This window comes from Balaenoptera physalus (assembly GCF_965194825.1).
Source record: "Balaenoptera physalus genome assembly, chromosome: 12".
NCBI classification, from domain to species: domain Eukaryota; kingdom Metazoa; phylum Chordata; class Mammalia; order Artiodactyla; family Balaenopteridae; genus Balaenoptera; species Balaenoptera physalus.
Window position 1 is genome coordinate 91,714,993 of NC_138897.1, and position 18,586 is coordinate 91,733,578.

The 18,586-nt window shown below is 54.7% G+C and overlaps 2 protein-coding genes across 5 annotated transcripts in view; both read left to right on the plus strand.

Moving 5' to 3' along the window:
- Positions 1 to 15,072, plus strand: part of LOC309640052 (acetoacetyl-CoA synthetase) — a 108,175-nt gene extending 93,103 nt beyond the window's left edge. For 2 of the 4 annotated variants that reach the window (XM_082418227.1, XM_082418230.1), the window contains 8 exons: positions 1,463 to 1,527; positions 1,663 to 1,785; positions 3,643 to 3,756; positions 4,426 to 4,551; positions 8,999 to 9,068; positions 9,635 to 9,693; positions 10,511 to 10,713; positions 13,192 to 15,072. In XM_082418227.1, the coding sequence (XP_082274353.1) occupies positions 1,463 to 1,527; positions 1,663 to 1,785; positions 3,643 to 3,756; positions 4,426 to 4,551; positions 8,999 to 9,068; positions 9,635 to 9,693; positions 10,511 to 10,713; positions 13,192 to 13,329 (898 nt within the window). In that variant the 3' untranslated portion in view covers positions 13,330 to 15,072. The remainder of the gene's footprint in view (positions 1 to 1,462; positions 1,528 to 1,662; positions 1,786 to 3,642; positions 3,757 to 4,425; positions 4,552 to 8,998; positions 9,069 to 9,634; positions 9,694 to 10,510; positions 10,714 to 13,191) is intronic. The other 2 variants (XM_082418228.1, XM_082418229.1) reach the window with 2 other exon arrangements.
- Positions 15,073 to 15,154: 82 nt separating this feature from the next.
- The window catches only part of TMEM132B (transmembrane protein 132B), a 416,404-nt gene continuing 412,972 nt past the window's right edge, over positions 15,155 to 18,586 (plus strand). Inside the window, exon 1 of the mRNA XM_082418222.1 lies at positions 15,155 to 18,575. The gene's annotated coding sequence lies outside the window, so the exon portion shown is untranslated. The remainder of the gene's footprint in view (positions 18,576 to 18,586) is intronic.

An 18,586-nucleotide genomic window follows, 5' to 3' on the forward strand; every position in this document is an offset into this window, starting at 1 on the left:
TCGTGGGGTGCCTCCCAGCAGCACTCGCGAGAAAGACACGGCGCCGAGCACACAGGCGAGGGCGCCCGCGCTTCATGAACGCTGTGCTTTTTAAACCGCCTTACACAAGCCCTGGAGACAGATGGGGAGGCCTGGCCCTTTCTTCACACAAGCAGGCCTGGGGCCCAGCCCCGGGGACACGGTGGCAGTCTTTACACACCGCTGAGGGCACGGTTTGCAGACAGACACCTGCGACTTGGGGAGAGAGGGGGCGGATGGGGGATGAGCAGAAATGCGCGTGCTGCTCCGTGTGGTTGGTGGCTGGAGATCTCTGTTCCTGTGGCTGAGGCCGTCACTGCTGTCCGTCAGCGTGTGACGGGTCCCTGGTCTCCTGCTGAAATACGGGTGACGCCTTAATTCTCAGAGGTGATCTGGAATTAGCTAATCAGACTACCCGAGTTTATGAAATAAGTGAGGAGCGGGTGGGGATTGTGTACGTTTCCTGATCCCCACGACCTCCCAGCTCCCAAAACAGCCTTCACCGGGACACAGCGACCCAGGAGGCGTCTGCGGTTTTAGTGGTGGCAGGGTGTCCTGGTGAAGTGAAGAGAAGAAAGGGACAGGAGGCACGAAGGACAGTAGTTTTGAGCCGTGGATCCCGCCCCTCGCAGCCCAGCGGCCCCGGTTCTGTGTCTGTGCCTCTGAGCCCTGTCAAGCGTCAGACAACACGTGGCTGTCTCCCTGGAATGAACCTCGCCAGCCAGGTGCGAAGGGATGGGTTTTGCCACCCAGAGGGGCGAGGAGGGGCCTGGATTTTATGGCCTCCTTCAGCCCCCAGGAGAAAACAGCCATTAGTTAGGAAGGTAGAGCTTTCGTGGAAGGAAACAGAACATGAAGCAACACTCTCCCCTTGAAAACACAGTGATTTATACTCAGCATAACGTGTTGTTCTCAGTGCAAACTCGGGGATAAAGGACTAGATTCTAAATGTTCAAAAAGAGAAGAAGAGCGGTTTTCTAAGTTTCATAAAAATGTGAGCTTATTTAAGAAAGGGGGATGGGTCAGGAATTCCAAGCATGGCACCTGTCCTAACAAAAGCTCCCACGGCCCTCTCCACTTCCCTGGAAAACGATCGCGAGCGCTCAGAATTTGAGGGGTCTTGATTCTGTGGCCTCCTTTGGTCCCCCTGAGAGAAAACATCCTGCAGTTGACAAGATGGTGGGTTTATGTGCAGACAGTTGTTTTAAGTAGAGCCGAAGGTTAAAGGGAGCCCGGTGCTCTGCAGATGTGTCCGTGCTGGCCTCAGAGTAACGCAGGTGTTGTAACTGGCTTCCAACTACATATTAAGCATTAATTCAACCCAGAAAAATGACGTGTCTTGGATTTTGCAACCTTGTCCGAAATGGGTCACTGATTTGAGAAAGCTTTGGTGCCTGGAACATGCAAGAGCCTTGACGAGTTTCTGGTGTCCTCTTAACTTCAGCATCACCATCCTTGGAACGGGTGCGAAGTGGCTGTCAGTGCTGGAAGAGAAAGACGTGAAGCCAGGTAAGCGTGCCTCCCAGGGCATCCGTTCCCTGTCTCGCCAGCCGCGGAAGTCAGATCCACCCTGTTACCTGGTTCCTGCAAGCCAGGCAGAGGGTGTCGGGTTTGGCTCTGATCTCTCAATGATTCTGGCTCTAGTGGAAACTCACAGCCTCCAGACGCTGCACACGATCCTGTCCACCGGTTCCCCGCTGAAAGCCCAGAGCTACGACTACGTCTACAGGTGCATCAAGAGCAGCGTCCTCCTGGGCTCCATCTCAGGTACGGCCCCCGCCATGTGCCTGCGCCGTGGAGAAGGTTCTGGAAGAACCGGAGGACTCGGGGACCAGGCTTGGCCGCTAAGCGTGCTTCCCCTGTGACCCAGCAAGCCCCCCGGCTTGAATTTATCTGCGTGAACGGTCAGCAGGGAGGGCATGCACGTTTGCGCGGTCAGTGTTCCTTATTCTCGGTAGTTATATTCTAGGGAGAGGCTGCAACACTGAGTCAGCCGTTCCTGAACCTTCGCCGGGGGTGGAGAGTATACGTACACACCGCACACTGATCGTAACCTTAGATCCTAAACAACTCGTCCTGGTGCATTCTATTTTCTTTACAAAAGAGGAAACAAGGTTCGCACGTGCCAAGTGACTGGCCTCAGGCCGCCCACTAGCTGGGGACAGAGTGGGATCCAAACCCGGTCCTGCCGCCTCAGAGCCGAGCTCCCCTCCCGTCCAGCGCATCCCCTGGTCCTCCCCGGAGCCCGCCTGGTGGGCAGGGGTGCTGCGGTCGGATGGGCGCGGGGCTGTCTGCCGGGCTGGCCCAGCCCATCTCGGGGCAGCCGTGTCTGTTAGGCTCTCGGCCTGTCCTCCTGCCGCTGTCCCGAGCGCCCCAGCTCCAATCCGGAAGGAGCGGAAGCGTCACTTCTGCTCCCAGCGCTGTGCTTCCCTTGGGGCGCGAGGCTGCCCCGAGCTTGCCGGTCACGGCCGTGAACGCGATTCTCCCGTCTTCATGGGACGCGCCGGCCGGTACCTCGAGGTGTCTGGAGGAGGGAGGCAGGTCAGCACGCTTCGATTCTGCCCGGAATTAATCCTGCCCGTTGTTGAAGCGTCGAAACATTTTATGTGGGTTTCGATCGCCCTGCCCCACCCCGTTCGTATACGCGGAGCGTGATCGGGGAGAAGACACTTCTTAAACCACAAGGCTGTCTTTTTAGGTGTACAGACAGGTGTAAAGGGGAGCACGGACACCAGTGTCCGGATCGCCGAGTCTAGGAAGGGACCACGTCGGGGCTCCGTGTATGCCCCCTGCCCACGGCCTCCCCGCCTTTCCTCCCTGGGCTGCCGTCTCCAACCGCTGTGCGCCCCGGCGGGCCCCGTGCGTGTCCCTGCGCCCACAGAGCACCCCGCACGCGGGCACGGGGGGCAGTTGTCACCGGCTGGGCCCAGGTCCAGGCGTTAATGCCACTCCCTCTTGATGGCACCCGGGGTCTGACTCTCTTTCGAGCCCCTCCCTGAAACGGAGCGTTTCGCATCCAGCACGTTCTCTCTTGCGGGAGACTCGCACTCCAGGGCCACAGGGTTTCTGCTTGTCTGATGATTAAGTGAACGTAAACCACGGCAAAGAGACTCTGCACGTGACCCATCTGCCACGGCAGTTCCTGCAGACAGGTCTGATGGGGCGAAGCTTCCACTTTCGTGAACCTGAGTCTAGGATTTCCGTGTGACCACAGAGGTCATTTATTTGGTTTCTCCTTCAGCATGTAGCCCTGGTCAAAACGATAAATCACCCGGACACGGGAGGTTCAGTCCAGTTTCTAAGTCACCTCCCCACTCCCTCCCTGAAGAGAAGCTCAGCTCCCTGGGAATTTTTCAGTATTTATCTGGAGAAAGAGTAGTAGATATTTGTTCTCCGGGGTCTTTCTCCTTCATTGTTCATTAATAAAAAACATGGGCAGTTTGTCTCAGCCTTCTGAAATTTTTTTATTTTTATTTTTGGCTGTGCCGTGTGGCTTGTGGGATCCTAGTTCCCCAACCAGGGATTGAACCCAGGCCCTCGGCAGTGTGAAAGCCCAGAGCCCTAACCACTGGACTGCCGGGGAAGTCCCGGTCGTCCGAATCTTAAATCTCCTTTTTTTTGCAGGTGGCACCGACATCATGTCTTGCTTCATGGGCCAGAATCCTTCCATTCCTGTGTACAGAGGGGAGATTCAGGCCCGGAACCTGGGCATGGCCGTGGAGGTGTGGAACGAGGAAGGTGACGGCCCCCAACCCCTTCTCTCTCTGTGACGAGGTGTGAGTGGTAACTTGGATACGCTTGGATGTGTAACTTTGCTTGGGGCCAGTTCTCTAAAACCGCTGCCGCCGCTCGCAAACTGCCGGCCCCCAGGTCTGGCTGAACACCCGCTGGTCTCCCCGGCCTCCTTCAGCCCCTCCGGCTGAGGAGTGGGTGTTGGCCTGCAGCACAGACGGAGAGCCACGTGCTTGGAACGCCAGGCAGGCATCCAAACTTCGGGGGCGCTGCTGAGGGCACCCCACTGCCTCAGCAGCCTCGTGCCCTGACCCCGACAAGGACCCAGAGCAAGATGCAGGACCCGAGGGGCAGCGCGATACCATTTGTGCAACGTTTAGAAACACGCAAAATGACGTGTTATTCAGGTGCATGTAGATGTGGTAAAATTATTAATCCACAGAAGGGCACAGTACAGGATTGAAGTCAAGAGCGAGATCGGGGGAGTGTGGTGGGGCGGTTAGCGTGGCTTTCAGTGACGCCGGGGTGACGGGCGTGTGGGTGGGGCCGGCCGCATAGCTTGGATGTGTCTGAAATAACTCTGCGATAGCTCATAGCTTAAAGAAGGAGAGAAAGAGAGCCAGGGTGTTTGGCTGTGGCGTGTGCTCAGTGTATCTTTCCTTCCTCCCCGGCCAGGCAAGGCAGTCTGGGGGGAGAGCGGTGAGCTGGTGTGTACCAAGCCGCTCCCCTGCCAGCCCACGCACTTTTGGAACGACGAGAACGGCAGCAAGTACCGGAAGGCGTATTTCTCCAAATTCCCAGGTGGGTCGGGATGCAGGTGGAGCTGCCCAGATTCCCGCCCGGGCCGGGCCTTCGGTGTCTAATTCTGGATGCGCCTGCCCCCTGCCGGCCTCCCCCCCACCACCCCCCGCCCCAAGAAAGCCCAGTGAGGCTGCTCGCAGCTCATTCCGCCAGCGGGGTGATGATGAATTTTTGATCAGTATCTTGTCACCGTCAGCTTGAAGCTATCTTACGAAACCCTAATCTGGGTTTAGATTACTCTTAACCACCCTCTGTGCCCAGAGCCCCTTGGCCCGGAGCCCCTTGGCCCGGAACCCTGCTCCTGGGAGCCAGCACGACCCGCTGGTTTGCCTGCGTAGGGGTGGGAGGTCCGCTCGCTTACCCAGGCTCGTCTGCCTGTTCGGGGAGAGATGCGTGTGCGAGAGGTGTCTGGCTGGGGTCTCCTCTGTCTCACACCCCATCATCCAGTCCTCGTGGAGGTGATGAGAGAAGAGAGCTTTTGCAGCGGGATGATTAATTCTCGGCCATCACTCACTCAGGCTGCCACCTTCCGTTCATCTTTGGAGTGGTGTCTTGCCCCAGAGCTGGAAAGTCTTTTTATTTAAAGCTCTGATTCCTGCCTCCTTACCTTATTTTGTAAGCAACCTCGAGTGATTGCAGCTATGTAATTCATAATGTAGCGAGTCTTCTGCTCCAGAGTTATTTACACCTAAGTACTTGCTCTCTTCAGCCTCTAGAAAGGTAATTCTATTTTGCATAAACCACATGTGGTGAATCAGAAAGTGGCAGGTGATCATCGGGGGTAGAAGGTGCCATGGGTCCATCCCGTTTCTCTACTCGGCCTTGCGTGTTCCCGTGTAATGTCCCACGTGAAAGCCATCGCACCTGGCATAGCACGTCGCATATGAGGGTAGCAGGAGCATCCGTCCCCGCCATGTGGCCTGGCCTCCATTGCATGCCTGCTGCATTTAAGCCCCACCTTGGGTCCTGCCAGTGTGTAGCTGTTCAGACAGACTAAAGCAGAATAGAGAGAGAGAGAGGGAGAGAGGTTCCTCAAATGACCTTGAAGAGGAGTCGGGGCTCCTGTCCTAGGAAGGGATTAGAACCTCAGCTTGAAGATCCATCTAAGAAATGACATCTCTTCATCTTCTGCAACACCGCTCTTTGAAAACTCTTTTCTGTCACTTTTTGTTATGTATGCAAGGGTTCGCGTGATAAATGTCTCTCAGGATTAATTTCAGAAAAAGTCTTTATTTCCAAAGCTCTGCTCTTCCTTCTTGGAGGAAACAAATACTTGGTGACCTGTTATATTTTCCATTTTTGCCTTGGCTGCCAGGAAACTCAGAGCTGCCATCATTGCTCTGTTGTAGCACTCCTCTCACCCCAGTGCAGAGTTTCTGATTCTTTCAATAATCCCATCATATAGTTGGCTTTATAGGTAGCTTCCTCAAATACTTTCTGGAAGTAGGTGTGACATACGAATAAATATGGAGAAACAAGGGCAGATAAGATAATGGGATCTGAAGCTGTTGGTCATGGTCAGGGTGGACACAGGCTGAACTTAGACCACTTCGCCAGGCCCAGCACTGAGAAATTCTTGGACCGTATAGGACATGGCTCGATGATAAAAGAAGACAACAACAAAGGAGCAAGGTCTTCCTTTCTGCAACAGGCAGCCGACTTACAGACGTCACTACCCTGAAAAATTAGGCCAGGTGAAAATGTAAACTGACAAGGTGCCGATATGGAAAAGTATCCAAGAATTTATTAAGTGACAAATAGGAGTTCAGAACCGAGAGCATTGTATCCCTTCTGTGTGAGTTTTTAAAAGGAAATGTATGTATGTATGTGTGTGACTAATATGAGCCATTTTGATTTTCTTTGTGACTTTTAATTATTTTTAAAAACCTAATAAAAATTTAAAAGGAACTTAAAAGCAGACTTTAGAAAGATTTAGATCATTCTGATTCTTCAAAGCAGTGATTTCAGCTCTGAGTTTCCTGGTAGCCAAGGCAAAAATGGAAGTATGATGGGTACAGGTGACTGAAGATGGCAAATTCCAAATAGGAGACCAGGCCTGCCCATGAGCCATCAAGATTTTGAGCCTGATGAGATGGAGCAGCCAAAGCTGCCATTGGCCCTCATTCGCAAAACAGGTCCAGTGGTCATAGGTCCTTTAATAAGAGAAGCGTGTATGTGCAATGTGTTGTCTGTTTATATTTACATTTATGTGCATGGGAAGCTGGGCCATCTTTTTTTTTTTTTTTTTAATGTACAGGTATACATGCTCACTCTAAAAAGATTTCAGGCAGTAGACCTCCAGGAACTAAAAGCAGGAGAAAGGCTGGGTTTGCCCATTCATCCTGGTGTATTTGTTCACGGGTCCCATCACTGAAATGGGAGAGTGGGAGGAGAATCAGAGTGAAGCAGAATCACCTGCCATGAAAACAAGAGAGTTTGAACTGCAGGCCCAGGGGCATGGAAACCTAGAAGGAAACCCTTAATTTCTCTGACGTGGCAACTGGGCACCAGAGCCTCCAACCACTTGTGGATTCATCCCCTCAGCTTTGGTTTTGCAAGAGGTTGAAGCATGTCATTTCATTTTCACAAATGAAAACTTCTTCCGGGAGATTTGCATCTTCCTTTTTCTTTGCATTTCCAGGGATTCAGTAAGGATCAGACTCATGGGAAGTCTGACTCCATATAAGCCAGACTATGCGTTGATCCTGGCACCCAAGTTCCAAAATGAAAAAGGATTCCCAGGAGGTGGGTGGGACAGGCCCTGCTGCTGTGTCTGCAGCTTGCTGTCTCCTGGGACCACCATTTATAAGCCTGGTTTTCTGAGTAGCCATACAGACGTGCTTCTGCAAAACTTTGGCATGTCATTTGCAAGCCTAGGAGTGACTTTTCCACCCGTTTGTGTAGGGGAACCCTTTAAATATCCGATTAGAAAGAAGAGGTTCCAGCCACAGCAATCAGACAAGAAAAAGAGATAAAATGCATCCATATTGGAAGGGAAGAAGTAAAACTGTCACTGTTTGCAGATGACATGATGCTATATATAGAAAACCCTGAAGTCTCCACCAAAAAACTATTAGAACTAATAAGTGAATTTAGTAAAGTTGTAGGACACAAGATTAAGATACAGAAATGTGTTGTTTTCCTGTGCACTAATAATGAACTATCAGAAAGAGAAAGCAAGAAAACAATTCCTTTAAAGCTGCATCAAAAAGAATAAAATACCTAGTGGGGAAAAAAAAGAAAAGGTTTTATTTTTTAGCTTGGGGAGGAGGGAAGAAGGCCCTCAAGGCCTCCCGTCCTCTTTGCTCAGAATAAATGAGCTCATGAGGCCTTTCCTTCTCTTCCATGGCCTCCCAAGCACTGCACTCTTCCTGCAGGCGGGGGACCTGGGCTTCATCTCCGGAGAAGCCTCGGTCGTGGCTTGTAGCCACTTGTTGGGATGAGGGCATCAACAGAGTATGTTGTCATTGGAGGGGTAGCAGCTCAGAGTCACGGGCCGACTGGGTTATTAGCACTTACAGTTGGAACGTGTGTCAAGAACTGTGAAGGAAGAGATGGCATCCGTGAGGACCCTGAGCTGGGCCTCCTGGCAGTTCCCCCGTGAGGCGTGGCTTCTCTCTGCTGCTCCGTGTCGGGTGGAGGATGTGTCCAAAGCTGGGGCCGGATCCCTGGGATCTGTTGCTTTGCTGCATCCAGGACGGGGGCCTCCCCATGAACGTCACCAGCCCAAGGGCCCAGCTGCACGCTGCGGGCCACGTCGGGGTGGCTCAGGGCGCACGGTGTCAGTGTCACCTGATTCTTCCCTCTTTCTCCGCCCTCCACGTGCCCTGGGTTTTACCTGCTCGTCAAGCCTCTGTCCCCGTGGCTGGTGCCTTAGTTCAGGCTTAGGTTACTGGGACCGTTGCAGTCGCCTCCCACCTGGTCATGCTCCTTCTGTTTATTCTGTTACAAGGTGGGCTGGGCCCCAACCCCTCCAGACCTGCTCCCTCAGCCACCCCAGACCACCCTCTCTTCCCAAGGCGGGGCTTGTACTTTCCCACCCTCCATTCAGAGGCCCGCCTCAAAGCTCCGTCGATCTCCCCAGTACCCCCTTCACGTCCTCACTGCTGGGGTTGCGCTCAGCCCCCGTGAATTCCCGCAGCCCTCGTTGGTACCTGCGGGAGGGGCGTTTCTTGCGCGCTGCCGCATCTCAGACCTGGGTGTGGGGCGGAGCCCACTGGAAGGCGGAGCCCACTGGAAGGCGGAGCCCACTGGAAGGCGTGCGCTTGGGGGCGGGAGATGTCTGGCTCACTTCCGCCCTCAGCCCCACGTCGCAGCTGGTTCTGGGCCTCGGGCGTGTCTGTTGACGAGAGTTACGTCGGTGTCGTGCCTTCCGAGGGCGTCTGTCCAGGCAGCCGGTCAGGATCCTGTCCCCTTGGAGTGACCGAGTCCCTCTGCCCCCCGGCAGGTGTCTGGGTGCACGGCGACTACTGCAGAATCAACCCCAAGACCAGGGGCATCATCATGCTGGGCCGAAGGTGAGGGCCGCGGACTTGGCTTCTCTAACCTGGGGCCCCGCTTCCCGAGGCGTCTGGGCAGGGAGAGCGGGGCGCTTCCCGTGTCCGGGACCCTTCCATCTGCTCGGCCTGCGGGGTGGGTTGGCTGCCCCACTTTGGGCCCTTCCTGGGTTCTTCCTGTGTCAGCTTCCCTGGGGTGGGTCTGGGCCTGACCCACATTTCTGTGCCCCACAGTGGTGGGTCGGGGGGCTTTGGGGTGGGAGGCCCGCGGCCGACGTGCCCCCCGTGTCTTGTCTGCCGTCGCTACGGCCCTTCCCAGAGTGAAGCGGGGAGGGGCGCCCGCACCCGGGAGGGGGGGACCTGTGGGGGGGGCAGGGAGGTGGCCGATGTACCCACACAAAGGGGACCCCCTTGATAGCTAGCTTTGAGTTTAGAGGGAGAAAGGGGGGTGGTCGGGATCAGGAGCTGGGGAGGCCGCCAGTAATGACGGCATGTTGTCGTGGAAAGGGGGTGACTGTCCCTGGGGCCCCTGCGACGGGCCTCACTCTGGAGCCGCCGTGTGTCCATGACCTCGTCTCTCTCTCCAGCGACGGCACACTCAACCCCAACGGAGTGCGATTCGGCAGCTCGGAAATCTGTAACATCGGTGAGCATTCTCTGTCCCGGCATTGTTCTCAAGTCATCCAGGAGCGACGCAAGGACTGTCTCAGTGGGGACCTGCTTTCCAAAGATCCCACCTTTTGGCATAACTCTTGCCCCTTTGCCTCCGGGCGTGAGAATCGACACGTATGAGCATGTCCTTCTTTCTAGAACATGCCTCGTCCACACTGCTTGTGGCTCAGAAAACCTCAGGACAGGATTCTTAAGGTCCCGTGGCCCATCCCCATTCCATTACATCTCATCCTCACGGTGAGCTCCATCAGGTTGGTCAACTGTGTCCACTCTTTATGGGTGAAGAAGGACGCACAGAGAGGTTGTGTGATTGCTGACAGTCACACAGCACCATCCAGGACGCCAACTAAAGACAGTGGGCCTCATGGATGCACAGTAGAGTCACCTGTGAGCTTTCAAAATGTCCCACCAGGGCCACGAAATCAGCCTCCCAGGGGGGCGGCCTCATGCGGATGACAGAGTCCCAAAGTCATGTCAGGGTTGTGTAATCAGGGTGGAATCTTGATCCAGGTCATTCCAGCCTTTCTTCCTCCCACCAGTGGAGGACCCTCGCCGCGGCACTTGATTCCTTTTCTTATTTTTAAATTTGTAATTGAGTAAGTAAGGCGGGTGCCCGGCTCCTTGTAAGACGTCAGCGCTTCCAGCGCAAGCTACAGCCCTCTGACTCTGCTGGGCATGGGTGTCCTTCTGCCTGTTCCCCAGGGCTCTTGCCGGGGGGGGCCAGGGGAGCCACGGCGGTCCCCATCAAGGTGGGATGGAGTGAGAGCGAGGCCCGGGCCCTGTCTCCGCAGTGGAGGCCTTCAAGGAGGTGCTGGACAGCCTGTGTGTCCCCCAGTGCAACAAGGACGGGGAGGAGAGGGTGACCCTCTTCCTGCAGATGGCTTCCGGCCACGCCTTCCGGCCCGACCTGGTGAAGAGGGTCTGCAGCGCCATCCGCCTGGGCCTGTCCGCCCGGCACGTGCCCAGCCTCATCCTGGAGACCCAGGGCATCCCGGTACGGCCCCCCACGAGCCCGCGTGCTTCCGGAGCTCTCATCTAGACGCTTGCTCATGCTTTATATATAGTTGGTGCCCGTTGCCTGGCAACCCCATCCTGTTTTCTTTTCTGCCATCTCCCTCTATCTCTCTCTCTTTTTTTTTTTTTTTTTTTTTAACTCTTCCTAAATTGCATGTAAAGCAACTTCTGCTAAACACCAGTCCTCAGAGGGTAAGCAGGCCCAGCCTGGCACGTCCAACTGGCTTTTCCCCTGTGTGGTTTTAGCGTGTGCTCAAATTATTGATGTGAAAATTAATTTTAACTTTTTAAAGAGTCGCTGGGGTGCCGTTGCTCTTGCCTTTTAATTTTAAGTTCTGCCTGCAGAAAGAAGATTTGAATCTATTTAGAGGCACGGCTCCAGAAAGCTGCCCCCCCTCCCGCCAATACTTTGTTTCAGTTCTCAGTGGGGGAGGAGATGCACTCAGATCGGATCACGGCTTTAACTTGTGTGCTTACAAAACAAAGGCCTCTGTCAGCCGAGAAGGCCTCCGTGTATACACGTGTGTGCGCACACAGCAGTGTAAGTGCACAGCGGGGCCAAGCCTGCAGAGTAGCTGTTCACAGAGGCGGGGACGGGAACGGGTTAACTGGGCCACCAGGGGAAGGAGAGTCTGCCTGTCACTCCCCGAGCAGGGGCGGGCGTGTGAGGTGCAGTTAGAACCAGGGCTTTTTATACCGTCCACACATTTCCTTTCCACTTTGGTTATGCGTAGGACGGGCCCCGCGGCCTGGGAGCTCTCTTGTCTCACTCGGCGGGTGACTCCCGGTGACACTGTGCAGACAGTGGCTCTCAGGGAGAGGAGGGACTTCTTGAGTCAGTGACACTCACTGTCTTTTCCCTGGTGAGGGTCTTAGGCTTCCCTTCAGTGGATCAGTTCTGGATCTGGAACAGTTTGGGGAACTAGAATGTGATAGTCCCCTCGGCTTTATTTTGTTGAGAACGAATCTGTGTCCTTTGCTGCCGAAATGGTGATTCCCAAACTGTATCTGCTCCCAAGAAGAGTGGAGCGATTTGCTGGAAGGTGAGGAGCGTCCCAGCCTGTCTTTCTTTCCATCCTCAGCCTGGCTCTCGCCCCCTGACTTCCGGGCACTCAGTTCAGCTCTCTCCTCCTCCGTCCGCTTGGCCTGTGGAGTTGTTTTGAGGGTTCCTGGGGCTTTTTTCAAGTGCCCTTGTGTTCTCAGATCCCTGTGGTCCGAACTAATGGAGCACTTCGGAGAGGATTCGCCCTGTGTCACCAGGCTGGCGGGGGTCCGGCCCAGCCACAGGGACTCGGGGCTGGACATGGCCAAGGTCATGGCCGGGGGTCTGGTCACACCAAGGGGAACACGAGCGGGCATCTGAGGCCCTGCCAGGCTGGAGGGCCCGGTGGCCATGACTGCCCTGATCTCAGCAGGTCTTCGTCACTGGTCACAGCTGACGTGCTGGCCCATCCTGACGGGAGGCTGTGCCTTATCTCTTGGGTAGGGGGGGTAGGGAGGGGGCCAAGCAGGAGTCCAGGGACCTTCTGCCCCACCCCCCAGCCCTTCTCACCAGGAAGCAGGAGCAGGATTTCTTGTAAAACGACGCCTTGTTTGTTTTGTCAGCTGATGCAGGCTGTTCTTGGGGCTTTAAAGCACAGAAAGCACGCGAGACGCTTGCATTTCAGGGCGAGAGGGGCTGACGACGCCTCAGTGGCAGGTGGTCCCTCAGAATCCGGTGCTCAGATCCTTAATTAGTTCACATGTAGACCGAGGTTTTCAATGAATGAATTTTAATTACATCTCAGGATAAAAAAAAAAAAAAAGTGCCAGTGCGAGGAGAGATCAGGGCACCAGCGGCTTTATTAAAGGGCTCTCTGTTTGTTCCAGAATTTTCCTGGTCCCTAAACATGCCAGCACAGCCGCCAAATGACCATTGGGGTTAAAGATGAAATGCGTGCTACGAATTTTAGAGGGGCCTTTGAGCATTTCGACAGAGTCCGACTATGGGAAAAGCAGTGCCCCATCTCATTCAGATGACGGTTCTGGGGGAAGATTTGCCGGAAGTTTGGCGAGGCTCTTGGACGAAGCTCACTTTCCGGTGGTCGGGGACAGTCACAGGAAGCCAGCCCACTCCTGAAATAAGCTGGTCTTTCAAGTATAATACAGTGTAAGAAAGTAAACGTAAGTAATGAAGAGGCAGTGTAACAGCGAGGCACGTCCGAGAGCTGTGTGCGCCTTAACTCATCAGCTTGCCCACAGCCTCGGGGTGGTGCTCTGGTCCCCAGTTTATGTTCAAGGGGACAAACCCAGGTTAAGGAACTTGCTCATGGTCACCCACCGAGAATCGCTCGCTCTCGTCGCCCCAGGTCACAGTGGTCGTTTCGGCTTGGATGTGCCCAGATGTCAGAGCTGAGGGACTTTTCTCCCCTTCGGGTCTAAACGCTCTTTCTGTCTGCTTCCTCCCCTCCCCTGGCAGTACACCCTCAACGGCAAGAAAGTGGAAATGGCCGTGAAGCAGATCATCGCTGGGAAAACGGTGGAGCACCGCAGAGCCTTCTCGAACCCCGAGACCCTGGATTTGTACCGGGACGTCCCCGAGCTGCAGGACTTCTGAGCCGGGCCAGCTGGCACGTCCCTGAGCCACACACGTCTGTCCTGTCACTTCTGTGCATTCAAGAAGTTACTTAGAGGGACTTCCCTGGTGGCACAGTGGTTGAGAATCTGGCTGCCAATGCAGAGGACACGGGTTCGAGCCCTGGTCCGGGAGGATCCCACATGCCGCGGAGCAACGAAGCCCGTGCGCCACAACTACTGAGCCTGCGCTCTAGAGCCCATGCTCTGCGACGAGAGAAGCCACCGTAATGAGAAGCCCGCTTGCCGCAACTAGAGAAAAGCCCGGATGCAGCAACGAAGACCCAACGCAGCCAAAAATAAATAAATGAATGAATAAATAAATAAATTTATAAAAAAGAAAAAAGAAAAGACTTAGAAACCTACGGCTCTTCGCAAAGGAGTTTGCACCAAGTCCGTAGGCCTGGGGAAGAACGATTCTCTGTTCTGCGGTTTCACCTGGTGGGTCCTTGACTCTTCCACCCGCCACAGGGGGATCCTGACCTTCGGGGGCCGAAAGGGAGGGTTTGGGTTGTGTGTGTGGCAGTCTGGAGAGTGTGTGTCTTTGCACACTCGCAGGGAGGAGCTGGGGTCTCCTGTGCGTGCACCGGCATGGCCGACGCCTGGTCCCCATCCAGGGCCCGCAGGCATCCTGCTGACGGCTCACCCCAGGGCAGTGGCCGGCCTATAGCCTTTTACTGTGGCTCCGTTTCCCTCTCTTAAGGCCCAGATCTTTTTCTTCCCTCTGTGTTGGTCTCCCGGCTCTGGCCGCCACCCTTCAGGGCCCATCTGTCTGCTGTGGCACGTTACCTGTCACGGGGCCCGTCCCAGGGTGACTTTACAGCATCTCACGGCAGATTCTCAGGACCCCGGGCCGACCGCTCTCCCGCTCTCTGTGTGTCACGGACGGAATCTGGGCAGCTCCTGGGGGAACCGTGTGTCACACCCAGCCATCGGTGCTCCCCAGCAGATAGACTTCCAGTTCCCTTTGGAGAATGAGTGGGTTTCACGTTTTAATAGGATCTCTTAATTTCACGGGCTTTGAGTGGTTTGAAATTTTTTTAATGTTAATTGTGTGGTGTGTGGGTGTTTGAAGGCGTGGGTGATGTCCACGCCGTGGGGAGTGTCACTCAGGGATGCAGACGAGCCCCCAGGCCACGGGTCCTGCTGAGGCAGAGCCGCTGGGCCTCAGGGGGCGTGGCCTCACTGCACAGGGGGCCGGGACCTGCACTTCAAAAGCTTGTCGCCAGCAGCTGTATGTACTTTTGAATGTACTGTTCAGTTCAGCCTCTTAACACACTTCTGTCATCGTAATGTTCATTTTTGTATTTTTTAAAACCGAGTACAGTGAAAAACTTTCTTGAACCCTTTTTCTCGTGGGTTATAGAAACGGGGCAGCACTGAGTTTACTGGAGTTAATTTATGACCACATTTTAAATGCAGAGTAAAGTCCGGAAAAGTGATTCTATCCCGGGATAGTAAAGAGGTTTCCTCTCAGGTGGCAGCTCTGATAAACGGGTGATAGGCAGAGTGTCCCATTCAGAAGGACTCTGAAATCAAATCTCAGCTGAAAAAAAGTGCATCAGGATTGGCCAGCAATGTCTGTCATGGCTGAACGATGGATTGTTTCTTGTCAAGTGTGAATGTCAAGTATAAACTGGGTATTGTAAGAGATTGGATAGGTCTCTGCCAACTTAAAGGCAGACACACACACAATGTTTAATAAACGATTTCGAACTTCATAAAACGGGGCAGGTGCTATGAGGCATTTAATACAGTAAGCATATACGTGTATGTGCACACACCCGTGCGAGCGGCGTGCTGCGTGTTTTCTCTGAAGCCGGGGCTGGATCTGAGGGCCTAAAGCTGGTGCTGATGGGCCAGCCAGGAGCCGCAACCCGCTGGGAGATGTTTGGCCCAGGTGGCGGGGGCATGTCCTGGGTCCCTGCTAGTTAGCGGCCGTGCCTGGTGCCCGAATGGCCCCAGAGCCCTTCTCAGTGTGAAGCCAGCCCCCAGAGGAGGAGGACTTTCCTCACCCTGGGCTCCCCCAGGGCTCAGGGCCGCCGGGGTTCTGGACGGCACTTCCTCATCATTGCACGAGCCGGGTGGCACTTGGGTCGTTCCTGGCTCTGTGTCGCAGCATCCGGGCTGCCTCCTGGCAGGGCTCATTTTTCTCGCATCACGGCAGGTTAGAGGCCGCTGTAGGGCGGGTGCAGGGGCGATAGGTGCCCGGCTCCTCCTGTCCCCTGGGCTCCGCCGTGATCGCGTGGGGCTGCTCACCCCCAGCATCCCATCCGTGTCCCAGGCAGGAAGGAGGAAGCGACCAGGGCTGGGTGAGAGGCAAAGAGCCTGTCCCTCCTCGGCACCCCCCGCCCTTTGTATCAGCAAAGCAATGGCTTTCCAGGAAAGCCCAGCCAGTGCACACCTGCTTATGCCTCAGAGGCCAGAACTGGCCACAGGCCACCCCTCCCTGCGGGGCAGTCTGGACAGCTGAGTGCTTTTAAACCGGGCCTGTTACCTTTGTGTACAGGCAGACCTCATTTTATTGCACTTCGCTTTATTGTGCTTCGAAGATACTGTGTTTTGTTTTTTTACCAACTGAAGGTTTGTGACAACCCTGTGCAAATCTGTTGGTGCTGTTTGCTCACTTCGTGTCCTTGTGTCACGTTTTGGCGATTCTCGCAATATTTCAAACCCTCCACCTGCAAAAAGATTACAATTCACTGAAGGCTCAGACAGAATTTTTTAGCCATGAAGTATTTTTTAGTTAAGGTACGTACTTTTTTTTTTTTTTTAGATATAATGCCATCGCATAGTTTATAGACTACAGTATAGTATAAACAAAACAACCTTTATTCGCGCTGGGAAACCAAAAACTTCATGTGACTCGCTCTATTGCGGTGGTCGGGACAGAACCGGCCATGTCTCCCAAGTATGCCTGTATTAGTTTACTCATGCTGCTGTAACTAATTACCACAAACTTAAACCAGCATGAATTTATTATAGTTCTGGGGGTCGGAAGTGTGACGCAGGTCTCGCTGGGCTAAAATCAGAGCGCCAGCAGGTGGTGTTCCTTCTGCAGGCTCTAGGGGGCGCCCGTTCCTTGCCTTCCAGCTTCTGGAGGCGCCTCCCTCCTCGGCTGGTGGCTCATCCCTCATCCTCAAAGGCTGCAGCATCTGACACCCCTGCCTCCCTCTTCCACGTACAAGGACCTCTGTGATTACCCTGGCCTCACTCAAATAATCCAGGATAGTCCCCTATTTTAACACCTACCGATTAGCAAGCTTAATTCCGTCTGCAGCCTTAAATGCCCCTGGCCACATAACCTAACGTTTTCACAGGTTCCAGGGATTGGGATGTGGGCATCCTTCTGGGGGTGGGAGTGGGATTATTCTGCCTACCTAGCTTCGCAAACTCCGCCAGGCGCTGTAGGGCAGGAAGAGGGAAGAGTGGTGGTCAGGAAGGCGTGAGCCCCGAGCCGGGAGGGTGGGCATTCGGGACCCCTGGTTGCTGACTGCCCCGGGGCTGGGCTTATCCTCCCCCTGTGACCGGCCTGCCAGCCTCCTTCCCAGGGCTCAGGTCAGGCCCTGGACCGCCGGCCCTCTCCTCCGGCCGGGTGCTTGGAAGCCACTTCATATTGACTGTGCCTGAGGAGTCGTTAAGGCTTAGTCGCCGTGCCCTTTAGTTCTGGCAGGACGTCCCAGGCCGGCTGAGCCCACGCGTCCTTATTAATAGGCCGCGCTGGACAACTTCATTAACGAGAGACAGATGGGCTGGAACAACAGCCCACTCCATCGCCCGCGGAGCCAGCTCTCCCGTGGAGTGCCTTGGCCCCAGCATCGCTCTTCAAAACCCCGGCACCTGCCGGCCAGCTGCACTGAGCCTTCCTCCCTGCTCCTGTCCTTCCCGTTCCCACCACCCATGTCCCAGCAGCAGCTCCAGGGAGCCTTAGGACCTGCAGCGTGGCCTGGCCAGGGCTGCGAGGTTCTGTGCCCCTGGTTGCCTTCCACGGGTGACAGAAGAGAGTAGGGAAGGAGAAAACGGGCAAGCTGACTTCTGGAAAAGTCTTCCATCCACCCGGCGCCGGATGCAGACCCTCCCTGCCGCCCCCGCCCTCCCCCAGCGTCACCCTGTCACCCCGAGCACCACTCGTGCACAAAACACAAGAATGGTTCCGGTTCATCAAGCAAATAGGTGTTGAACACACAGCCAAAGTGATGGGGAGCCTGTCGGATTCCGCCGGAAGCCCAAGCTGGCGGTGATGAGCCGAGTTGCCGTTTACATCAGCACAAACTCCTTCTAAAAGCCTGCTGCCATCATGTCCCCAAGCCTTGAAGGCTGTCATAAATGGAAAAGAAAAGGCCCGTTTAGATGATGTTTAAAATGCACTACGAGCTAAGTGCTGGCTCCTTGTCACGGCTGATCATCTTGGAGCGTGCCCTTGGCCGTCACAGCAGTAAGTGGATGGTCTCATAATTTCATTAGATGACTTCCAGGGGAGAAACCGTTGTTAAGTCAATTCATTATGCTCTGGAACAATTTCCAAACTTTTTCATCTTGGGACGCCCTCCCTGTGCTTCCTCCTACTCTTTCTTTCCCTGGCTCGAACTGTACATCATGAGTCAGGCTAGGTTCTGGGGAGAGGAAAAGGGACAGCTTGGACCCAGTTTTCATTTTCTGGGCTTCGAGCTTGCCGGTCTCATCCTTCCTGCTCACCATTTACCTGCTCAGCGTGGTCTCATTCCTTTTGGTGTCCGCTTGCATTTTTCAATCATGACTCAGGATTTTCCTGGCTACATGTAACAGAAACCCCGATCCAAACTGGCTCAGGCGAAAAAAGGGTATTATTGGCTCACAGTGCTGAAAACTCAAGTGCTGCGACTAGCTTCAGGTGTGGCAGGATCCAGGGGCTCCGTGATGTCATCAGTGTTCTCTGCCCCCATATCCGCTCTGCCCTCCTCTGTGTTGATCGCATTCTCAGATGGCTTCTCCTCTCAGGAGAGCAAGGTGAATACAGCTCCAGGCTACGTCCTCACAGGGCTGAGAGGGGAGAAACATTTTTTTCCCCTAGTAGTTCCCACGTGAGTTCCCATGTTGAAGCTCATTGGACTGTTTGGATCATGTGCCCAAACCTGAGCCAATCACTGGCCAGGAGGAGAGACTATGCTGATTGGCTAAGCCTGGGTCACATGACTCCCCGGCAGGCGTGGAGCCGGCTTCTTCCAGTAAGCGGGACTGAGGGTGAGGAACGTGGGTCCCGG